This window comes from Eleginops maclovinus, chromosome 8, assembly GCF_036324505.1.
Source record: "Eleginops maclovinus isolate JMC-PN-2008 ecotype Puerto Natales chromosome 8, JC_Emac_rtc_rv5, whole genome shotgun sequence".
In the NCBI taxonomy this organism is placed as follows: Eukaryota; Metazoa; Chordata; class Actinopteri; order Perciformes; family Eleginopidae; genus Eleginops; species Eleginops maclovinus.
Window position 1 is genome coordinate 2869866 of NC_086356.1, and position 18477 is coordinate 2888342.

At 44.0% G+C, this 18477-nt stretch overlaps 2 protein-coding genes across 5 annotated transcripts in view; one reads left to right on the top strand and one right to left on the bottom strand.

Moving 5' to 3' along the window:
- Nucleotides 1-332: 332 nt before the first annotated feature.
- taf1c (TATA-box binding protein associated factor, RNA polymerase I subunit C) lies at nt 333-10747 on the bottom strand. 4 transcript variants are annotated; one of them, XR_010166347.1, is made up of 16 exons: nt 10316-10747; nt 9718-9829; nt 9491-9540; nt 9183-9278; nt 8248-8315; nt 7923-8173; nt 7116-7247; nt 6925-7042; nt 6757-6828; nt 6541-6676; nt 6235-6363; nt 4396-4573; nt 4161-4298; nt 2366-3690; nt 1395-1794; nt 333-1211 (listed from the first exon to the last, which is right to left on the bottom strand). XR_010166347.1 is itself a non-coding variant. In XM_063890293.1 (15 exons), the coding sequence occupies exons 1-15, from the start codon at nt 10442-10444 to the stop codon at nt 1543-1545; spliced, it is 3186 nt and encodes a 1061-aa protein (XP_063746363.1). In that variant the 5' UTR covers nt 10445-10747; the 3' UTR covers nt 334-1542. The 4 variants fall into 4 exon arrangements, 2 of the variants coding, with proteins under 2 accessions (XP_063746363.1, XP_063746364.1); XR_010166346.1 differs by having other exon boundaries at nt 333-1265; XM_063890293.1 differs by having other exon boundaries at nt 334-1794.
- A 482-nt stretch (nt 10748-11229) lies between these two features.
- Nucleotides 11230-18477, top strand: part of LOC134868531 (WD repeat-containing protein 7) — a 72043-nt gene continuing 64795 nt past the window's right edge. The window contains 9 exon segments of the mRNA XM_063889736.1: nt 11230-11400; nt 12315-12486; nt 12586-12692; nt 12834-12912; nt 14070-14244; nt 14421-14497; nt 14909-15028; nt 15480-15625; nt 15814-15916. Of these exon segments, the coding sequence (XP_063745806.1) occupies nt 12328-12486; nt 12586-12692; nt 12834-12912; nt 14070-14244; nt 14421-14497; nt 14909-15028; nt 15480-15625; nt 15814-15916 (966 nt within the window). The 5' untranslated portion in view covers nt 11230-11400; nt 12315-12327.

The following is an 18477-nucleotide window of genomic DNA, read 5'->3' on the forward strand; positions in this document are numbered from 1 at the left end:
AGTAGAAGTACTCAGATCTTGGACTTGAGTAAAAGTAGAAGTACTCAGATCTTGTACTTGAGTAAAAGTAGAAGTACTCAGATCTTGTACTTGAGTAAAGTAGAAGTACTCAGATCTTGTACTTGAGTAAAGTAGAAGTACTCAGGTCTTGTACTTGAGTAAAGTAGAAGTACTCAGATCTTGTACTTGAGTAGAGTAGAAGTAGTCAGATCTTGTACTTGAGTAAAGTAGAAGTACTCAGATCTTGTACTTGAGTAAAGTAGAAGTACTCAGGTCTTGTACTTGAGTAAAGTAGAAGTACCAGAGTGTAGGAATACTCTGTCACAGTGAAAGTATTCTAAATGTTCCTCCAGTGAAAGTAGAAAGTACTCTCCTCTAAATGTACTTAAAGTAGCGACAGTAAAAGTAGTCATTGTCTGATTGGTCCATTTCAGAATAATATCTCTGATATGTTTTATAATGATTGATCATTAAAGTGTTCTCAGAGCTGGTAAAGGTGCAGCTAGTTTGAATGGCTTTGTATACTGCAGGGTAGCTGCTGGATTTACTGCAGGTGAACTACAGTCTGATTTAAGGGAGATTATATTTACCATCATTCATCCTAATCTGCCTAGCAACTAATACTACTTATTTAAAGTCAGGCGTGGGAAAGACCCACAGTATTATGAACGTTTTCCTTGGTTTTTCAATAACAACCCAGATCTTTTCTACCAAATCCTTTCCGTTTTATTCAAAGCAGATGTAAAACGATTCCATACAGAAGTGCAAGTCGCACTTTCATTTACAAAGTAAAAAAATAAGGGAGGGAGGTCTGAGAAAGAAAAGATACATGTTGGATGACACACACACACACACACACACACACACACACACACACACACACACACACACACACACACACACACACACACACACACACACACACACACACACACACACACACACACACACACACACACACACACACACACACACACACACACACACACACACACACACACACACACACGTTTTTTTTAAAAAATTCCAACAAACACCCTTTTTTTCTCTCAACTCGTTTGACATTCATTGTGAAATGTTGCTCCTCAGCTTTAATTTAAAGACTTTTAAGACTTCCATATCCCTAAACGCCCGCCGGAGAGCAGCGACCTCCGGTTAGCTTCTTATCTCTTTCCTCCTGTTCCATATCAGCCGACCGTGTCATCCCATCTCTGTAACGAGGAGTGATAAGGAATGAAGTGAACCATCATCAGCTGTGTGAATGCCTAACGAACAGATAAAAAGGAATCCAGCAGCGTCACTTGACCTTCTTTACACACACACACACACACACACACACACTCACACGTCCATCATTAACCATAAGGCACAAAACAAAGGTAATGAGTTCCTACCAAACGTCTTCAGGGACAGAGCCATTGGTCCTCTTCCAGTCAGTCCATCCTTGATCAGATCCAATGCATGCTACCATAATAAATCCAGAGGAGAAACACTCGAGGCTCTCAACAACAGCTATTCCAAATGCTGGCGGACACCGATGAATCAGAATCCCATCCGAGGCTTCTTCTTCTTGGTCTGTGATGTCTGGGAAAGCCCCGGTCTCCCCTGGGAGCTTTGGGAGGGGGTCAGGGACCGGGAGGGGGTCAGGGACTGGGAGAAACCGGTCCTGACGCTCCTCAGAGAGGCGGACTGGGAGCTGTGGAGCTGGTAGGAGGACGAGGCCACAGGTGGAGGCTTGTGGTGCACCGTGCTGTCCTCTTCCAGGAAATAACCGCCGTGCTGCGAGGGCTCATCCTAGAGAAAGACCGGGGGAGAGTCAAGTAAGACAAGAGCTCAACCAAGTCTTAAATGACAGCAAGCTAGTTAGAGGCTTAATTCTCCCTACTCATTTGCTCTCTTACCATAATCAAAAATATTATATGGGCCCTAGTCTGCAGATTTTAGGTTCATATTAGTATTTTTTGCCTCTCTGGGACATGTCTCCATGCTTTAATGTTCAGAAAGCTCTTTATCTTTCTCATACTGCCTGTGCTGCAGCTCCTCTTTTCACCCTCTGTCTGAAACCAGAGCTCTGATTGGTTAACTGGCTGGCTCTGTTGTGATTGGTCAAGCATAATTCACAATTTTGAATTGATTTTTGATTGATCGGTTTTGCAACATTATTTTCATTATCATTGAAAGATATATTTAAACTGATCTTGGTCTGTAGAATAAGATGGATATGCAGCATCACAGTCCTTAATTCAGATGATATTTACACATTGTTTTTGTCTTAGAAATAAATCTTAAATCAACTTATGTTTTGCTAACTGCTGCAACCGCCACCAAGGCCTCTGTGTGGACCAGACAGAACCCCCCCCCTTACCTGCGGAGCGAACAGAGCGCTGAGGTAGTCTGTCTGGCGTTTGCTCTTCTTCAGACTCTTTGGGGTAGGGGGCGGGGCGCGAGTGCTGCTTGGGGTCTGGCTTGCTTGTTTATCCCTCTGAGGCGTGGGGGTCGGCGTGGGGGTCAGCGTGGGGACTGGAGCGTCTGTTTGAACGGATGAGGGTGTCGTAGCCCGTCGCGACCCATTCTCGATCGAGTCCTCCGCCTGGGACAGTGCCCCCCCGCTGTCGGACCACACCCCCTGGCTGGCGGTGGAGGACCAGCCGGACAGATTTGAAAAGTCGCTCAGGTCCGACTGGTAGCAGAGGGACGAGGTGAAGCTGCCGGACAGCACCGATTGCTGACTAGACGACCTCCTCGCCTCCTTCTCCCTCTTCCTCTTCCTCCTCAGAGCCTCCACCTTCTTCCCCCGGTTCAGCCCCAGGTTCTCCTCCCACCACGCCTGCCAGGCCCCCTCGCCCTGCCAGGACACCGTGAAGCGCTCGCTCGTCGGATCTTTCCATGTGTCGGTATCCACGGCGTTGGGCACTGCCACCACCTCCTGATCCCCGAGGGAGGCGGAGACGGCGCTGTGAACCAGCAGCGAGCGACTAGTCATGCACGCTCGGAGATCCCGCCTCAGGTTCTCCATGCGTTCCTTCTCTGCAGAGTCCTCTCCTCTCGCTTGAACGCCAGACAGGTGGAGGAGGTCTTCAGTCGGGACCTTGTAGGGCTGCCTGCGCTGTGGGCGGGGCTTATTCTCACGACTCTTTTGCATCAATTTCTGCAGCCACTGTTTCCACGTGACCACAACACCGTCACTGAGCTTCTGGACGCTGCTGCTGGGTTCCTCCATCCTGCTGGATTCCTCTGGGATCTCAGCTTTTTCTTCACTCACTGTCTCTGCACTCACACCCGCTGTATCCGATTCATTCCCATGATCCACGTTGACATTGTCGATGACCTGCAGCTGCATATGCAGACGCTTCATGTAACGAGTCTTACTCTGGGACTCGGACTCGCTAGAGGAAGAGTAAATCTCCAGTTCTGGTCGTTCCCTCTCCGGAGTTTCAGGCACGTAGCTCAGCACCTGATTAGGGCCGATGATGTCTTCGTCGCTCGATGTGGCCGATGTGAGATTGAGAGAATGCGGTGGTCGCTCGGCTACTTTTATCCCTGAAGGTGTGTTTCTTTCCGGAGCCTGTGGAGGGGTGTGTGGCTGCTCGGGCTCCAGGATCTGGTAGAAAATATCCCCTGCCTCCGTCAGCTGCAGGATACAGATACACTCCTCACCACCTCCTCCTCTCTTGTGGATACAAGTCAGACCTGAAGACAAAACAAAAAAAGTTCAGCCCGTGTGGTAAAAGACGAGTTAAGAAAAATGAATATATCCTGTTTTTCTTGGCATGATTTGACACATGAAGCCCCGGCATTTTGGTTATTTTTGACCAGTTCTTATTTTAATTGAAACTCTATTTGTATTTGAAATTTAGAAGAAATGTTGTCAGAAGTCTGAGGAGGAACTAAGATGTTAATTTCACTCAAAGTTAAAAAAGTTGAAAGTACAAAAACAGACATTTCTTTTGCAGAGGTGTAATTTTTTGGGGGCTGTTTTATGTTGACAGATATTCAGCAAAGGTGAAATAGACACAGTGTCCCTGTAACAGTGTTCGAACACCAGAGAGCACTGGTCAGTTTCATACACTGGTCTCGATTCTTCATGGGAAATTACCAGTCGTATGCTAGTTACTGAAATTCATAAGCACACAGAGCCAGAACTTAAATCTCACACACACCTGCCGCCGGTATAGACAGTCTGCTGGTGGCAAGCTCCAGGCGGTGGGGGATTTGGACAGGAAGGTGTCTCAGGCTGTCCCTGGGTCTGAGCAGTGCCTGAGGAGGACCCCGACTGGAACAGGCTTCTGCTCTCCCTCCTGAACACACACACACACACACACACGCATACATAAGTACAGAAGCGGACCTGGTCACTCAACACACTGTTTTGTAGATGAGTCAAAGCCTGCAGACCTGAGTACTGCAGCAGGGTGATTTCCTGCGAGCTGTGGGAGCCCAGCAGCACCTTGGCGGTCCTGGAGGGGTCGGAGCCCGGGACAGTGTGACAGAACATGGGCGGAGACTGCATCATGTGATCCCACTTGAGCACGGGCATGCAGGGGAAACGCTCGTCCATGATGTAGGCCGAGTACTAAGAGTCGAGTGAAGTCAGAGAAAGGAAACAAAAACAATTACATCAAATAACAAAGTGACATATTTAAATGCGAATTCTTTAAATATAAGCACCATAAATCAGTAGACATTTTCTTAACCTCCTGCCTGAATCCTAGTTTTCCTCCTGCAGAGTTTCACTCAAGACATGCAAACCCTGACATCTAGTGGTCAAAGTAAAGTACTGCACACTCATCATCTTCTAACAGGAAGTATTTGGTGTCTTCGGATGCTTCAGTATCATTATTATTATTATGTTAAACAAAGTTCTGTGTGCTTAAAGGCCTACTGAAGTGCAGCACTACACACCACGCAGTCTAATAGTACATATATTACTGAATAACATATATCATTGCAACCCATGTCATTCCGGTCGAATTAACGGAGTAATTAATCATTTAAAATTGCGCGGCAGGAAATCCCTGAAAACGTTCTTGTTGGAGACCCTTGGAGGCGGACGTCACAAGTGTAACCACAAGTTTGGCGTCCATTGTTGCCGGTGTGTTTCGTCGTGTTTTGCTTTGTCAATTCTAGGCTAAAATGACAAAAATCGCGAGTGGGAAGCCATGCATTGCGGCCTTCTGCAGCTAATATAAATATAATCCACAAGTGTCTAATCTATACACATTATCATAAGTGCTTTGTAGACCATGCATCGCAGTGATGCAGTCCTCATACTCTCTGACTTTGTACTATGAACTGTGAAATAGTAGGGCCGGGGCAGCTTGTTAATGGATCCCTTGTGTGCGGTGTGGCCACCTGTAATGTTACGTACATGTATCTAGATCTGACGTTTCATTAACATTATTATTACTATTTGTTAATAAATGGACTCCTTTCAGTTTCACAATGCCAATGGCACGATTGTCTACTGGTTGTGCAATATCATGGGTCCCAAAGGGTATAACAACTTAGCAATACGTATTTGATTGGTTTAAACAACGTTTCTACACACGATGCTGTTTGGGCGCTGTACGTCGCCCCGGGCAGGCTGCAGTGCTTAGGACTCTGGCGCTATATGACGCCCAGGGCTGGGAGGCAGTTTAGAATCTTAGCTACAGATGTCGCCCAAGGCAGTTGACGGGTTAAAGAAAACAATAACCATAACAGGCCAGGGTCAAAAGGAATACTAATTACCATTCTGTACTTTGTAGGCGATCTATATCGCGGTCTATCCCTCCACCGGCTCCGTTGTCCTCACCACTGTCACTGTCACTCCCAGCGTCTGACACGGCTGGATCAAACATATATGGTTGGACTCCCGGTGGCTCTGCCATGTCGATTTCTCCATCTGATGACGGCTCAGGGGCATCAGAGAGCTCACTGATGCTTTCATCGTGTTCAGCACCAACAGAAACAGACGAATTTTCCCTAAAATCCCTCTCACTAGTACTGCTAGCCATGGTTGCAACACCAGTACAGTTAAACTTGTGACGTCACGTGAAAGTCGTCTGCTACTTCCGGTACAGGCAGACTGTTTTGAGAAGGCCCGGCTGATAAAAATCGTTTTGTCTTGTCAATTATTCTGCTTGTACGTGCTCCCCAAAAATACAAGAATTTCACCAAACGATCAAGTAATATACATAGAACTGAACTGCTATCTCCATTTAAGTCTCTTACATAACGGTGTTATGTGTGTACCTGAGTGGTGATGAGGTGGTGGAAGGGGTGGACGTCTGCCAGGTATCTGGACAGGATGAGTCTCTCTCCGCTGCGACACTCTGAGGTGTTGCCGATACGAAACAGAGTGTGATTTGAGACGGGACTCATCTGAGGAGAGAGGAGAGAGTCAATAATGCCAAAACAAAACCCTCGGGGGGGGATATAGGTGTCTACCAATCAGGGAGTCAGCGGTTCAATCCCCAGTCCCTGCTACGCTAGTTTTACAATCCAATCTCAGGATGTTCCAGACTAGGGGATATATTAACTCCCATACACTCATCTCACCCGGATGTCACAGAGCTCCACCCCCGTCCTGTCCGCATACTGCATCACCCTGGGATGGGCGGAGAACTCGCACCATCGCCACGAAGACTTGGCGTTGAAGTACAGGTACTCCTCCTCCTTCCGGACCTTCTGCATCCTAACAAGCAAAGACCACTTTAAGTTCTGATTGGATTTGGAGACAAAAAATCAATTCTTTGATACAAAATCCGTCCTCACCTTTTGCCGACGGTCCACAGGTTCACTGCTCCGCTCTCACTCGCCACCAGAACTTCACCCAGAACATGAGGACTGACACAGCAGAGAGGCTTTTTTCAAACACCCAGTCCTAAGTTTGAACCTTTTCCACAGCTCTAGTCTCTGATTGGACGCCCTGGTTCCACTCACCTGACACTGATGCAGGTCCCGACCTCTTTAGTGTTGACCACTTCCATCAGCTGAGGCTTGTTTCCCTCACTGAACCTCCAAACTCCACACAGGTGATCCGAGCGCACTGCCACACAACCTGCACACAACGGCACGGTCAGATATCCACACCCCGCTCCCGATGGGGTCTCTAAATGCTGTCTGCTTCTTACAGTCATTGATCAGCGAGGCGGCGCTGATCTGTCTGACGGGGCCCTGCAGCTGGAAGGTCGAAAGCTCACAGCTGCTGGCGTCCAAACAGGAGGGGGTCCCTCTGTGCTGCTGCAGCTCCACCCGGTGGAAGTCTGAGGTGTTGAGTTAAGGACCAGAGGCCGCAGAAACACAATGCAGCAACAATATTTTGACTACCGTCTGGGTTTTAAACCGAATTGTATTCTTTGGGTTAGGAAGGTTTGCTAATGGAGTGAAAGGACCCGCATTGACCTATGTAGCCGCCATGATACCATCTGCCTTCTCTTGCTCTAAGAAAAGGAGCTTCAATGCTTCCTTTGTTTCCTCCTTTAGAATAGGACACAATGGATCATCCTATATGAAAGGAAGGAGATAAAGCAGACCCACAATTCTTTGCAGCTGCAGCCTTTACAGAAGCAACCGATTGCAGATCATGCAAGTGCAAACCAAAAGTGAACTATGAATGCATTGCAACAATCAGAATAATTCGGATAAATGTCAATTAATATGAGTGGACAGGAGGGCGAGCGACCATTTCTTTTCACTTTCCTTATTTATTTCAATTCTAAACCTTGGTAACGCAGTAACAAATGTGTACATAGATTCACTTTTGATATTCCATCTGTGAAAAATTGTAGTTTCCCACGCACATCCTCTGGTGCATCATAATTACGTTGCCTAGTTTGGGGTTCCTTCACCCCACGCATTTCCCTGACGTTAAGGAAAAGTGTTGGACTATTCGACAGCAGCCCTGGTCTCAACGTTTGAGTATGTTCTCTGCAGGATACTGAGGAAGTCCAGCCCCTGGTTCCCGGGGTAGAGGAGGCAGCCGCGCTGAGGGTCGCTGCCGCTCTGTGAGAAAGGGATGAAGGCCAGAGCGCCCCCTGTGGCTGCTTCACAGAACAGCATGCGTTCCCTCTGTTCCTCCAGCTCCTCGTACAGCAGGGAGCCCAGCAGTTCGGGGGGCACGGCGGGCAGCACGTCCGACAGCAGGGTGCCGTACCTGTCCAGCACCGTGGAGTCAAAGGAGAACGGACACCTGGACAGAAGATGGACCAATGAAACAGCCGCCACACCGCCACAGATACTCACTGATCAGGCGGCTCCTCTCACCTTTTGAGCTTCACCTTTTTGATGATGTTTTCCATTTTCGTCATGTAGACGGAGTCGCTGCGAGATTTCTGCATGACAGAAAAATCAAAACATATATATTTATAACATCCTACAAATCAAGATCAGCTGTTCATTTGCTTTAGCGGACCCTGAAACCCTAACCAGAGTGAGCAGGTAGGATATCAACTGTCATAGTCTAGAGCCAGTATGGGCGAATGGTCTGGGAAACATTACACGACATCGACAATCATTTACAAATAAATACAAAAAGAAAAACTAATCTAGGCAACATTGGATCCTTCTTTAAAAATAACAAATCAGCTGTGAATCTGAGTTTAGTCTCCTGACTGTTATTGGCGCTATTGTCAGGGAAGCGAGGTCAGAAACGGCGCTTTTTAGCTGATTTGATTCGAAACTGAACATATTTTGCAGCATAATTTGCCTCGAGAATCCAACGAGGTGAAAAGTTTTACTTGTTTATTGTATTTAAGAGGAGATGCTGCATGCGAATATGACCTTAAACACATGAACTAATGCTAAATGTATTTAATTAAGGAGAAATCTGCAGGGAATAAACATCTAATTGAATTTAATTAAGTTTTCATTCCACTTTTCTGAAGGATGTTAGGAAGCAACATCAAACTCAAAATGTATCCGTGCATGAAGAGACTGCTTGTTGGTTATGCATCACATTAAGATATTATTGATTATTATGTCATGGAAAGATAATTTGGTATAGGAGAATTGCTTCAAATTGAATTTATACACACAAAAAAGAGCCGACAAGAAGCCTGGAGATCCACAGCCAGCTAAAGGTCTTACTACTATATTTATCCATTCCTGTTCTCATCCATAAATGATACGAACTGTTGGACTGACCAGAAAATAAACAGATAAATGTCGTTGAAAGTTCAGTATATTCTTGTGATTCTCACCCCTTTTCGTCCTGGTTTTAAGTTTAAGTTTTCACTCAGAATTCCACTGATGCTCCCGAAGGCGTCCTGGCAGTGGTCCATGAAGAAGTTCTGCATCTGAAACACACATCAGGTTCACAGACTTTCAACCACAAAGTCAAAGAAGCAAACAAAAAGATCTGAGGATGCAGAGCTCTGATGTGCTAGAGTCAATATTACGGAGTCTGGGTTGTAAATGTGTACTGGATGTTCAAATGCATGTAAAGGTTGAGACAGACAGCTCTTAAATCTGAGAGAGGGGTTTGTAAACTGTTGGAGTTCACACTCACATGTTCGGTGAAATCCTGTGGATCTGGAGGCGTCGAAAGCCAGGGGAAAGCTGGATAAAAGACAAACGCATACAGATGAATTAGGCCACAAGTGCACAAAAAAACAATTTGCATATGACAAATAAAGCCTTTGAATCAGAGTTTAAGTAAAGTGTCTCTCCTGCTTCAGCTCTCCAGATGTGGACGGCTGTCTCAAGACCTGAATGTCCTCTGTTGAGGTGACTCACAGTTTTTAGGGGACAGGAGGGGAACTGGTACCGGCTCCGTGTGACGCCATGCCTCCCCTCCGACCTGATGCCTGGAGGTAAATGTCCAGCTGGAGAGAGGACCAGAACCGCCCTGAAAACAGAACCACACCACGAGAAAGACTGACATTACAGAGGACATCTTAGAAAGTCTGATCCTTTCACGGTAAATGGTTAAAACACAAATAGGATAAAGGTTAAACAAAAAGAAGCTTTGGAATTGTATCATGTATAGGATAAGGTAGTCCAGATTTGATAGTCTTAGTATACTGGTTTTGGAAGGGGACCTTGTCCAGATGTGAATCAAGGAGTGACATGTTTTTTATTCTCAAAAACATAATAAAGGTTTTCCAGCTCAGAAACATTACCTCTGTGATAATCGAGTTTAATTTAAGTATGATTTATATCTATAAAGCAAGTACTTGTCCCGAATCAGAACAATTTGCGACCTTTATGAAAAATAAAACGGACATGCAAACATTGTTATTATGAAACAGGGTTTGAGAGTATTTCAAATATGGGTTTTATTCATATTTTTTCGTGTGTTTTTATGAAATAGCAGCATTGACAGCTGACCCACCTGAGGTCGGACTCGGTCGTAGCAGCCCCAGTTTCCTGCGCAGTGTTTCAGGACCAGGTCTGGAGGTCCGCAGTTGTAGAACGAAGGGAAAAGTTGCTTTGGGAACTGGTAATCCATTTTATTTGTCATAAAAAATAGAGTAACTGGTGTAACGTGGTGTGTCCGTATTCATTCATTCGTGCAGGGACATGTCTGGACATGCTGTTCTCAGCTAACGCTAGCTCCCATGCTCTTAGCTAGCACCAACACATCCGCTTCTCTTCTTTTATTCATCATGTCACGAGTTCAATACCTCACATTACAACCTGTCCACTCCGAGGCACACGGGACAGTCCAAAAAGAAACATCTTTGTGGTATATTTGTCCAATTTCCTTCGTGTTTCGCCGAACACGTGCAGATTCCAAGGCACGCTCCCTACCATAAAGCCCAGGCTGGCGGGCCGGCAGCTGGCAAGAACAAAACAAGAACACTTCCGGTTGTGATGATTTATTTTTTAAACATGAAATATTACTTTAAAAATGGTTACAAATTGAATGACAAACGTCTGTCTTAACAAGGAAAATGCATGACAATTCAATATCTAGACGTCACATTAAACATTGGAAAACAAAGGAACAAAACGACGAATAAATAAAGATGGGGGTTTATGCTTTTACTTTGAAAGGTACATGTGTACGTCATTCGTTGTTTTACCTTTCAAAATAAAAGCGGAGATTATTGATAATTTAGTGTTTTATGATTATTATTGTATTAATTTATTCGACTGTTGTTTTATAATGCCCAAGACGAACTTTCATTTTCATAGGGTAAGATGTTTCTGTGTTATTGGCTGATTTATTTAACGAGGAACCTTCTCGTGTCCTCCTCGGTCCACGAAAACTGCAAGACTTTACTTTGAAAACACAAAACCGGATGCAGCTCTTGGTTGTCAGGTGATCAGCTGACCGAACAGATCGGTCTGTCTGACGGACTAGCTAAATAAGACGATAAGGAGGACAATTTCAATTTCATTTTGCCAAGGAGGGACACTTTCTTCGATAAGCCTTCAATTACAAGGACATGTTCCAGGAGTGATTTATCTGTGGTACGTATATTACGCGTTTTCAACATCGTGTTTTGGTTCAGTTAGCAGTATCGTTACCCCGGAAGTGGCGACATTGCAGGTATAGCTTTAGCGCCTCATAGATCACTGCACCGTTAATCAGTCCTCATCCATAATAACGAGATTTAAGCTTACATTTTCTGCATAATTTCCAGCTGCTCCTGACTTTCTACCTGGTATCAGTGACCTGCATCTGACGCTATTACATGTTTCCCCTGTTTCTCTGCACGCAGCTGCACAGTCTGCAAACCTGCATGCAACGTCAAGGTTAATTATGTAAATGTATGAACACACACACTGATGATGTTTGGATAAACTGTGTGTTGTCAAAGAGTCCCTACAGGACAGTCGTGACCCATTGACTGTGTAACGCTATTCAATTCAAATCAGTGTGGTTGATTGTGATGAATGTAAACAGGGACAATATTAACATCAAGTAATGAGTTTATAGAGGAGAAGATCAAGAAACTAGCAGACCTTGCTTTCAAGATTCGAGATATGCTATTTTCATTTTTACAGTATAACATGCTGTTGTACTGTACAATGAAATTCGTACAGTTCTCATCTAAATTTTAAGAAGCTATACATAAACTTAAACATATATCATAAAAAAAACAGGGAAGGAAACACTGTGCATTTTCTAGAAGGTGTGTTCATTTTAAAATATGCATAGTAATAGATATATATAAAAGAAAACTCCATGATGCACTCATGTATCTCCTAAATACTGATCTGAGCCTTTTTTTTCTGGACTGGTGTTGCCAAGGGTGAAGTTGTATCTGTGTCTGGTAATCCTACTAGCTCCGCTGCAGATCAATTAATCAAGATCATTGTCTTGTCTCGTGTCGTGTCGTCCCTCTGTTTCACTCTGTTTACCTGTCCCTCTCTCCTTCCAGAAACATCTGCATCATGTCGGGGAACAACTTGGTTCTACCCATAGTGCTATGGGGCCGCACCGCTCCCACCCACTGCATCAGCAGCCTGCTGGTGATGGACAACTTCAACACCATCATCACCGGCTGCCACGACGGACAGATCTGCATCTGGGACATGACGACTGAGCTGGAGGTACTGATCAGGGCGGAGGTGGTGGTGTGTGTGTGTTGGTCACATAGCACTCTTTTTTTTAACCCTTTTATATTTTTTCCATATGTCTTTTTCCCTCAGATTTGTCCCCGGGCCATGTTGTTTGGTCACACAGCCTCCATCACCTGTCTGTCTAAAGCCAGTGCATGCAGTGAGAAACAGTACATCGTCAGCGCGTCAGAGAGCGGGTGAGTCCAGGCTTTTATTACGCAGATGATTATTTATAGATGGCTTTAGTTTGCTACTATTTTGACAGAAAATGTGTCATTTTGTGTGTCCAAATAGCTTTTTCCTACTATGTTTAACTTCCTCTCTGTCTATGTTTCCAGAGAGATGTGTTTATGGGATGTGAACGATGGACGCTGTATTGAGTTCACCAAGTTGGCCTGTGCTCACACTAGCATACAGGTAGGACTCTAAATGAACATATAAGGTGCTATTCTAATGCTGGCCTCGTCTCATTCAGTATCATCACGCCCAAATGTGCAACAACTGTAATAAAGTAGCTTAGATTTTAACTTCATTTTAACAAACATACATTTCCTCAGCATTTATTCCACAAGTACAACAAAGTCATGTCAAACCCACCTCTCTCACTCTCTCCTTTGAATGGAAACACTATTTTAGTTACCGTATTTTCCGGACTATAGGGCGCACTGGATTATAAGGCGCACTGTCAATGAATGGTCTATTTTCGAAATGTTTTCATATATAAGGCGCACCGGACTATAAGGCGCATTAAGCGAAATGTTATTACCTCCAGCGTTGTTATGCTCTATACCGTAGTGAAGAGCAGCTGGGTATGTGACACTCTGAGGAAAGAGGAGGGGGATACAGCGGAGCTGGAGTAATCCTTTTTTATTGTCTTCGCCGACAACGCAGCCAACCTGGCAACAACTTCACTTTACCAAAACTACTTCTTCCGCACACACACGCCCACCCCGCATGTCGCTCTCCTACACACTCCTTTTCTACATGCCGTAAAACGGATACATATTATATAATTATTAATTATATAACAGAAACAAAACAGTCAGATAAGTCAGTAATAACTTCAGTTATAACACGTAAAATACGTATCATTGATTCATTAATGTTGAATTCTCTCCCAGCTGCTCTATTCCCATGTTCTACTGCGTGACTGATAGCCTCGAGTTTGAAGTCCGCGTCGTAAGCGTGTCTCTTGACCGGTGCCATTTGGTGCAACTCCGCGACGCTCCTGACTACGGTAGCCGTAATGCTGCAAGCAGTGCGGCTTTGTAGTTTACCAAAGTCGTACTAAAACATTTTGACAGAGCGCCGTGAGAGCTGTGTACCACACAAAATCACTTCGAGGTCAGTAAGCACAACCAGAATTACCGTAATCCATATATAAGGCGCACGGGATTATAAAACGCACTGTTGTTTTTTGAGAAAATGTGAGGCTTTTAAGTGCGCCTTATAGTCCGGAAAATACGGTAAGTAGTTAATCCCATGAACTCTTCTCTTTCTGTTTTCATTTTTGAGTGAGAATTGACTTCCTCCTGTTCCCATCCCTCCTCATATTTCTGTCTCCTATTCTGTAGTTCTACCAGTTCTCCATCGGCACCGAGAAAGAGGGACGTCTGCTTTGCAACGGACACTACCCAGAAATCCTTGTGGTGGACGCCACCAGCCTGGAGGTCCTGTACTCGCTGGTGTCCAAGATCTCCCCCGACTGGATCAGCTCCATGAGCATCATCCGCTCCCACCGCACACAGGGTCAGAAACTCAGGATTATATAAAAGACAGCTACACAATTCGCAGCTTCTCTGGTTTGACTGTTTATAGATTAGTGTTGGAGGGAAATAGATATTTTAAGCTATAGGAGGTCTGGTCTAAAGAACAATATGAGTATTTGTGTCTAACCACGAGGCCCTCTCTCTGTCTCTGTGTAGAGGACACGGTGGTGGCGGTGTCAGTGACGGGGATTTTGAAGGTGTGGATCATCACAGCGGAGGTCAGCAAGATCCAGGTAAACCCCTTTACAGATATTTCTTCATTACATGAATGATTCAATTTGGTGTCAGACCTGTTTTTTTATATCATAACATTGCTATTGTTGTTATAATGGAAGTACAATGTGGACATTTTTGAATTGTGATATGTTTTTTATTGATAATGGATTTTATGTTTGTATATTTATTTATTTATATATTGTTTAATTATTATTTCTTATGATATTATTTTAATTTAATGGATCTACTGTAATGAAAACCCAATTTCCCTTTGGAATAATAATTGATTCTATTTTCGATTCTGAAGTGAACACAGACCTCTACAGTATTGTTATGACTGTAATAAAATGTCTTAATACTATAATAAAAGACCAATATGATCAAAAATAAATATCAGCTGATGTGTGTGTGTGTGTGTGTGTGTGTAGGACCTGGACCCTGTGTTTGAAGAGGAGTCCAAACCCATCTACTGTCAGGGCTGTCAGAGTATCTCCTTCTGCACCTTCACTCAGAGCAGCCTGCTGGTCGTCTGCTCCAAGTACTGGAGGGTAAGAGCCAGCAGAACACAGAGTAATACTACACAACAAGTACCTGCAGTACAGCGAGTAATACTACACAGCAAATACCTGCAGTACAGCGAGTAATACTACACAACAAGTACCTGCAGTACAGCGAGTAATACTACACAACAAATACCTGCAGTACAGCGAGTAATACTACACAACAAATACCTGCAGTACAGCGAGTAATACTACACAACAAGTACCTGCAGTACAGCGAGTAATACTACACAACAAGTACCTGCAGTACAGCGAGTAATACTACACGTCCTGGGATAGAGTGGATCTACAGGGGAATTAAGGAGTTGTTTTTATCCTCCTGTGTCTGACGACAGGGGGAAAAAAGCCTAAACTTGACCAGTAAAGAAACAGATGTGTCTCTCCTTAATGCAGATGTGTGTACCTCTCTCTCTCTCTCTCTCTCTCCTGTGTGACTCAGGTGTTCGACGCAGGTGACTACTCGCTCCTCTGCTCAGTGTCCAGTGAAAACGACCAGGCCTGGACCGGAGGAGAGTTCATCGCCGCGGACAGAGTCATCATCTGGACGGAAGACGGCTGCAGTTACATCTACAAGCTGCCCGCCAGGTAAACACGTGTTACCGGATGGTGTCAACACTAACAAAATCAAAACTCCTGTATCTTCTACAACTGGCTCTCTCTTGTACTTCTTAATATTCTAAAAGTCCCCCCAAAAATACATGGAAGCAGCTTTTCTCCACTACTTTCTTCACTGTAAAACTAAATGTGTGTGTGTGTGTGTGTGTGTTCCTCAGCTGTCTGCCTGCCAGTGAACATTTCCGCAGTGATGTGGGGAAAACCAAAGAAGGCGCCATCCCTCCGCTGGTCTACAGCATCGCCGACCGCTTAGACAAACAGGTCGGTCCTTTTTATCGTTTGTATATTAAAACACAGACAGATCTGCACATCTGGAAAAAAGACAATGATGCAAGGATGTTTCTGTTGTTTGGTGACTTCACTTCAGTCAGTTCAAACCTCCAATAGTAGATGGATATATCCACAGATAATCGATACTCTAAAGAGGATTAGTTTGATATGATGATGATGATGATGGTCTTAGCTATATGTGTGTGTTGTTCACACCCTTCAGAAAGCATTGGCAAAATGACAGATTGCTTCATACTGCAGCTTGAGTATTTGCCAATAGCAGTACCAATCTAAAATTTGGGGGATGTACATCATACCATAACAACCAAGACACCATGGAGGAATTGAAAGTGGAAGAGTTTGCATTATTACTAAATGTGTGGTCTATGCTGGTGTTCAGCTAGGGGAGAGTCTCAGTATCTGTGTAATACTCGCCTAGTAACTTTGGTTTGGTTTAGCAAGAAAAACATGTCTTTTATTTATTTGTTGTCTGTGCCTTTTTGTTATTTCTGTTGTGCCTTTTTTATGTTTCTGTCCTGACGCTGCCATGCCCCCTCCCTCCTTTGACCTTCCTCTGGGAAGGAAGGAGAAGGAGGTGAGGAGGGGGAGGAGGAGGAGGAGGTGGTTATGGAGGTGATGTGCCTCCCTGCCAGCGGGTGCGACTTGAAGCTCTACACCCCAGAGCTGCTTTACCACCACCGGCCTCTAGAGGCACCAGTAAGCCCCAGAAAGTGCACTCTGAACACCAGAGGCAGGAAGGACAAGCTTCACGTTCTCGGCTGAGCTGCTAAAAATTAAACGAACATTATAAAGTGCTGCAGAGATGAAGTGTTTTATAGCACCACCGGGAAACTAGCATTGACAAAAGCAATGAGATCTTTCAATTGGAACTTGGATTATTGCACAAAATAGGATCTTTGGCAAACACATGTTTATGATACTTACACCTTTTATTAAAAAAATACTATTAAACCTATTCAAATCATAACTTTAATTTATGTTAAGCATCAAAAAGCCAAATAATTCTGACTTATTACCACCATTTTCATGAATTTATGGTCAAAATAACTCATTTATACAAAATTACACTTTATTTCATAGTGAATAAAAGGCAAAGAGATGACTAAACTGACTCTGGAAGACCCCAGATGCTCTACATTTGAATAAAACATCCCTAAATCAAAGTAGTGATCATCATTTCTTCACTTGCAAAGAACATTGTGGAATCTTCCATGTTTTTTTTTATTGTTCATGAAAGGATTTAAGAACGGTCAAATTGAGGACAACAGGAAGGTTAAAGGAACTACAGCACGGTCACATGACTTCACCGCTTAGCTAAAGGTGGCTAATGCTAGGTGGGATGGCGTTGAGTCGTCTCACTTAGCTTCTTCATGCTATCCTAAAACAGGATTTTTCTTAAGCTTGTGTTTGACTACAGATCCTATTCCAGACATCTAACCACAAACACGTTCAAAGCCTTGAGACAAGGGAACAGGAAGTGCTGAAATGCTGACTAATCTCCGTAACTCATTCCTGCACCACTCTATTACAAAAGCAATAGCATTGCAGTAAACCTTAAGTGGAAATCAAAGGTTTTATTTTAAATTGGAGAATCATTATTTGCAAACTCACGTTATTTTGCACGTCTTCGGGGCATTCAAAAAAAGAAATATGGGTATGCAAAATGATAAATTAGATTTGCTACATCAGGTAAACGTGAAGCATAATACTACTCTGAAAAAGGACCATAGCAATGATTTGGCATTATACACTTTTTGAATTCGTCCTATTTTTATACCACAGTTACAGAACATTTGTCTCTAAACGATTTTAGAAATTATTTTATTTATTTGATGTTTATTTTGCTCAATGTTTGGATTCCCTTTTAATCAACATTTGAATCATTTTTTTTTTTTGCACTGAAAATACGAAAAATCCCTGAAAAAAATGGTATGGTCCTTTTTGAAGTGAGGTTGCGGTCAGGGGGTGATAGATGTTATAGTGAAGACCAGTATGAATGTACCTTGCATGAAGACAAATTAAGTATAGCTTCCTGTATGTGCAGCTCAGCCACAACGTGAGGACCTGAGAGGAGCAAGCTGCCAAACACACATCCACCCTGCAGCTTGGAGACAATTGGGGGGGGAGAAGTTAGATTCACCCAGGGTCTTTGATCCTTTCTGAACGTCCATGCTAAATTGATGCATTTGAAACAAAAATCTTGCATGCTGAGTGATAAAATACCAAGTGGGTCTAATAGTAATAGAGTCTTCCTTTTTACCTGTATGAAAACTGCAGGGCTTTGCAGTGTAAACACTAATGCTAGTTTGCCTTGCATAACTGCAGTCGGGGAGCCTCAGATACCCCTTTTCCACCCAAAGGAGTTCCATTCTAGTTCAACACCGAGACTAATTGCAACCCGACGAAAAGCCATTTGCCTTTCCTCGAGCCAGAGAGGAGACCCGTTATGACGGCACCATTTAATTAGCAGCATGTTTATCCGTCACAGCGACAACAAAGGCAAAGTCATTTAAGGCTGTGTTCATTTGCTA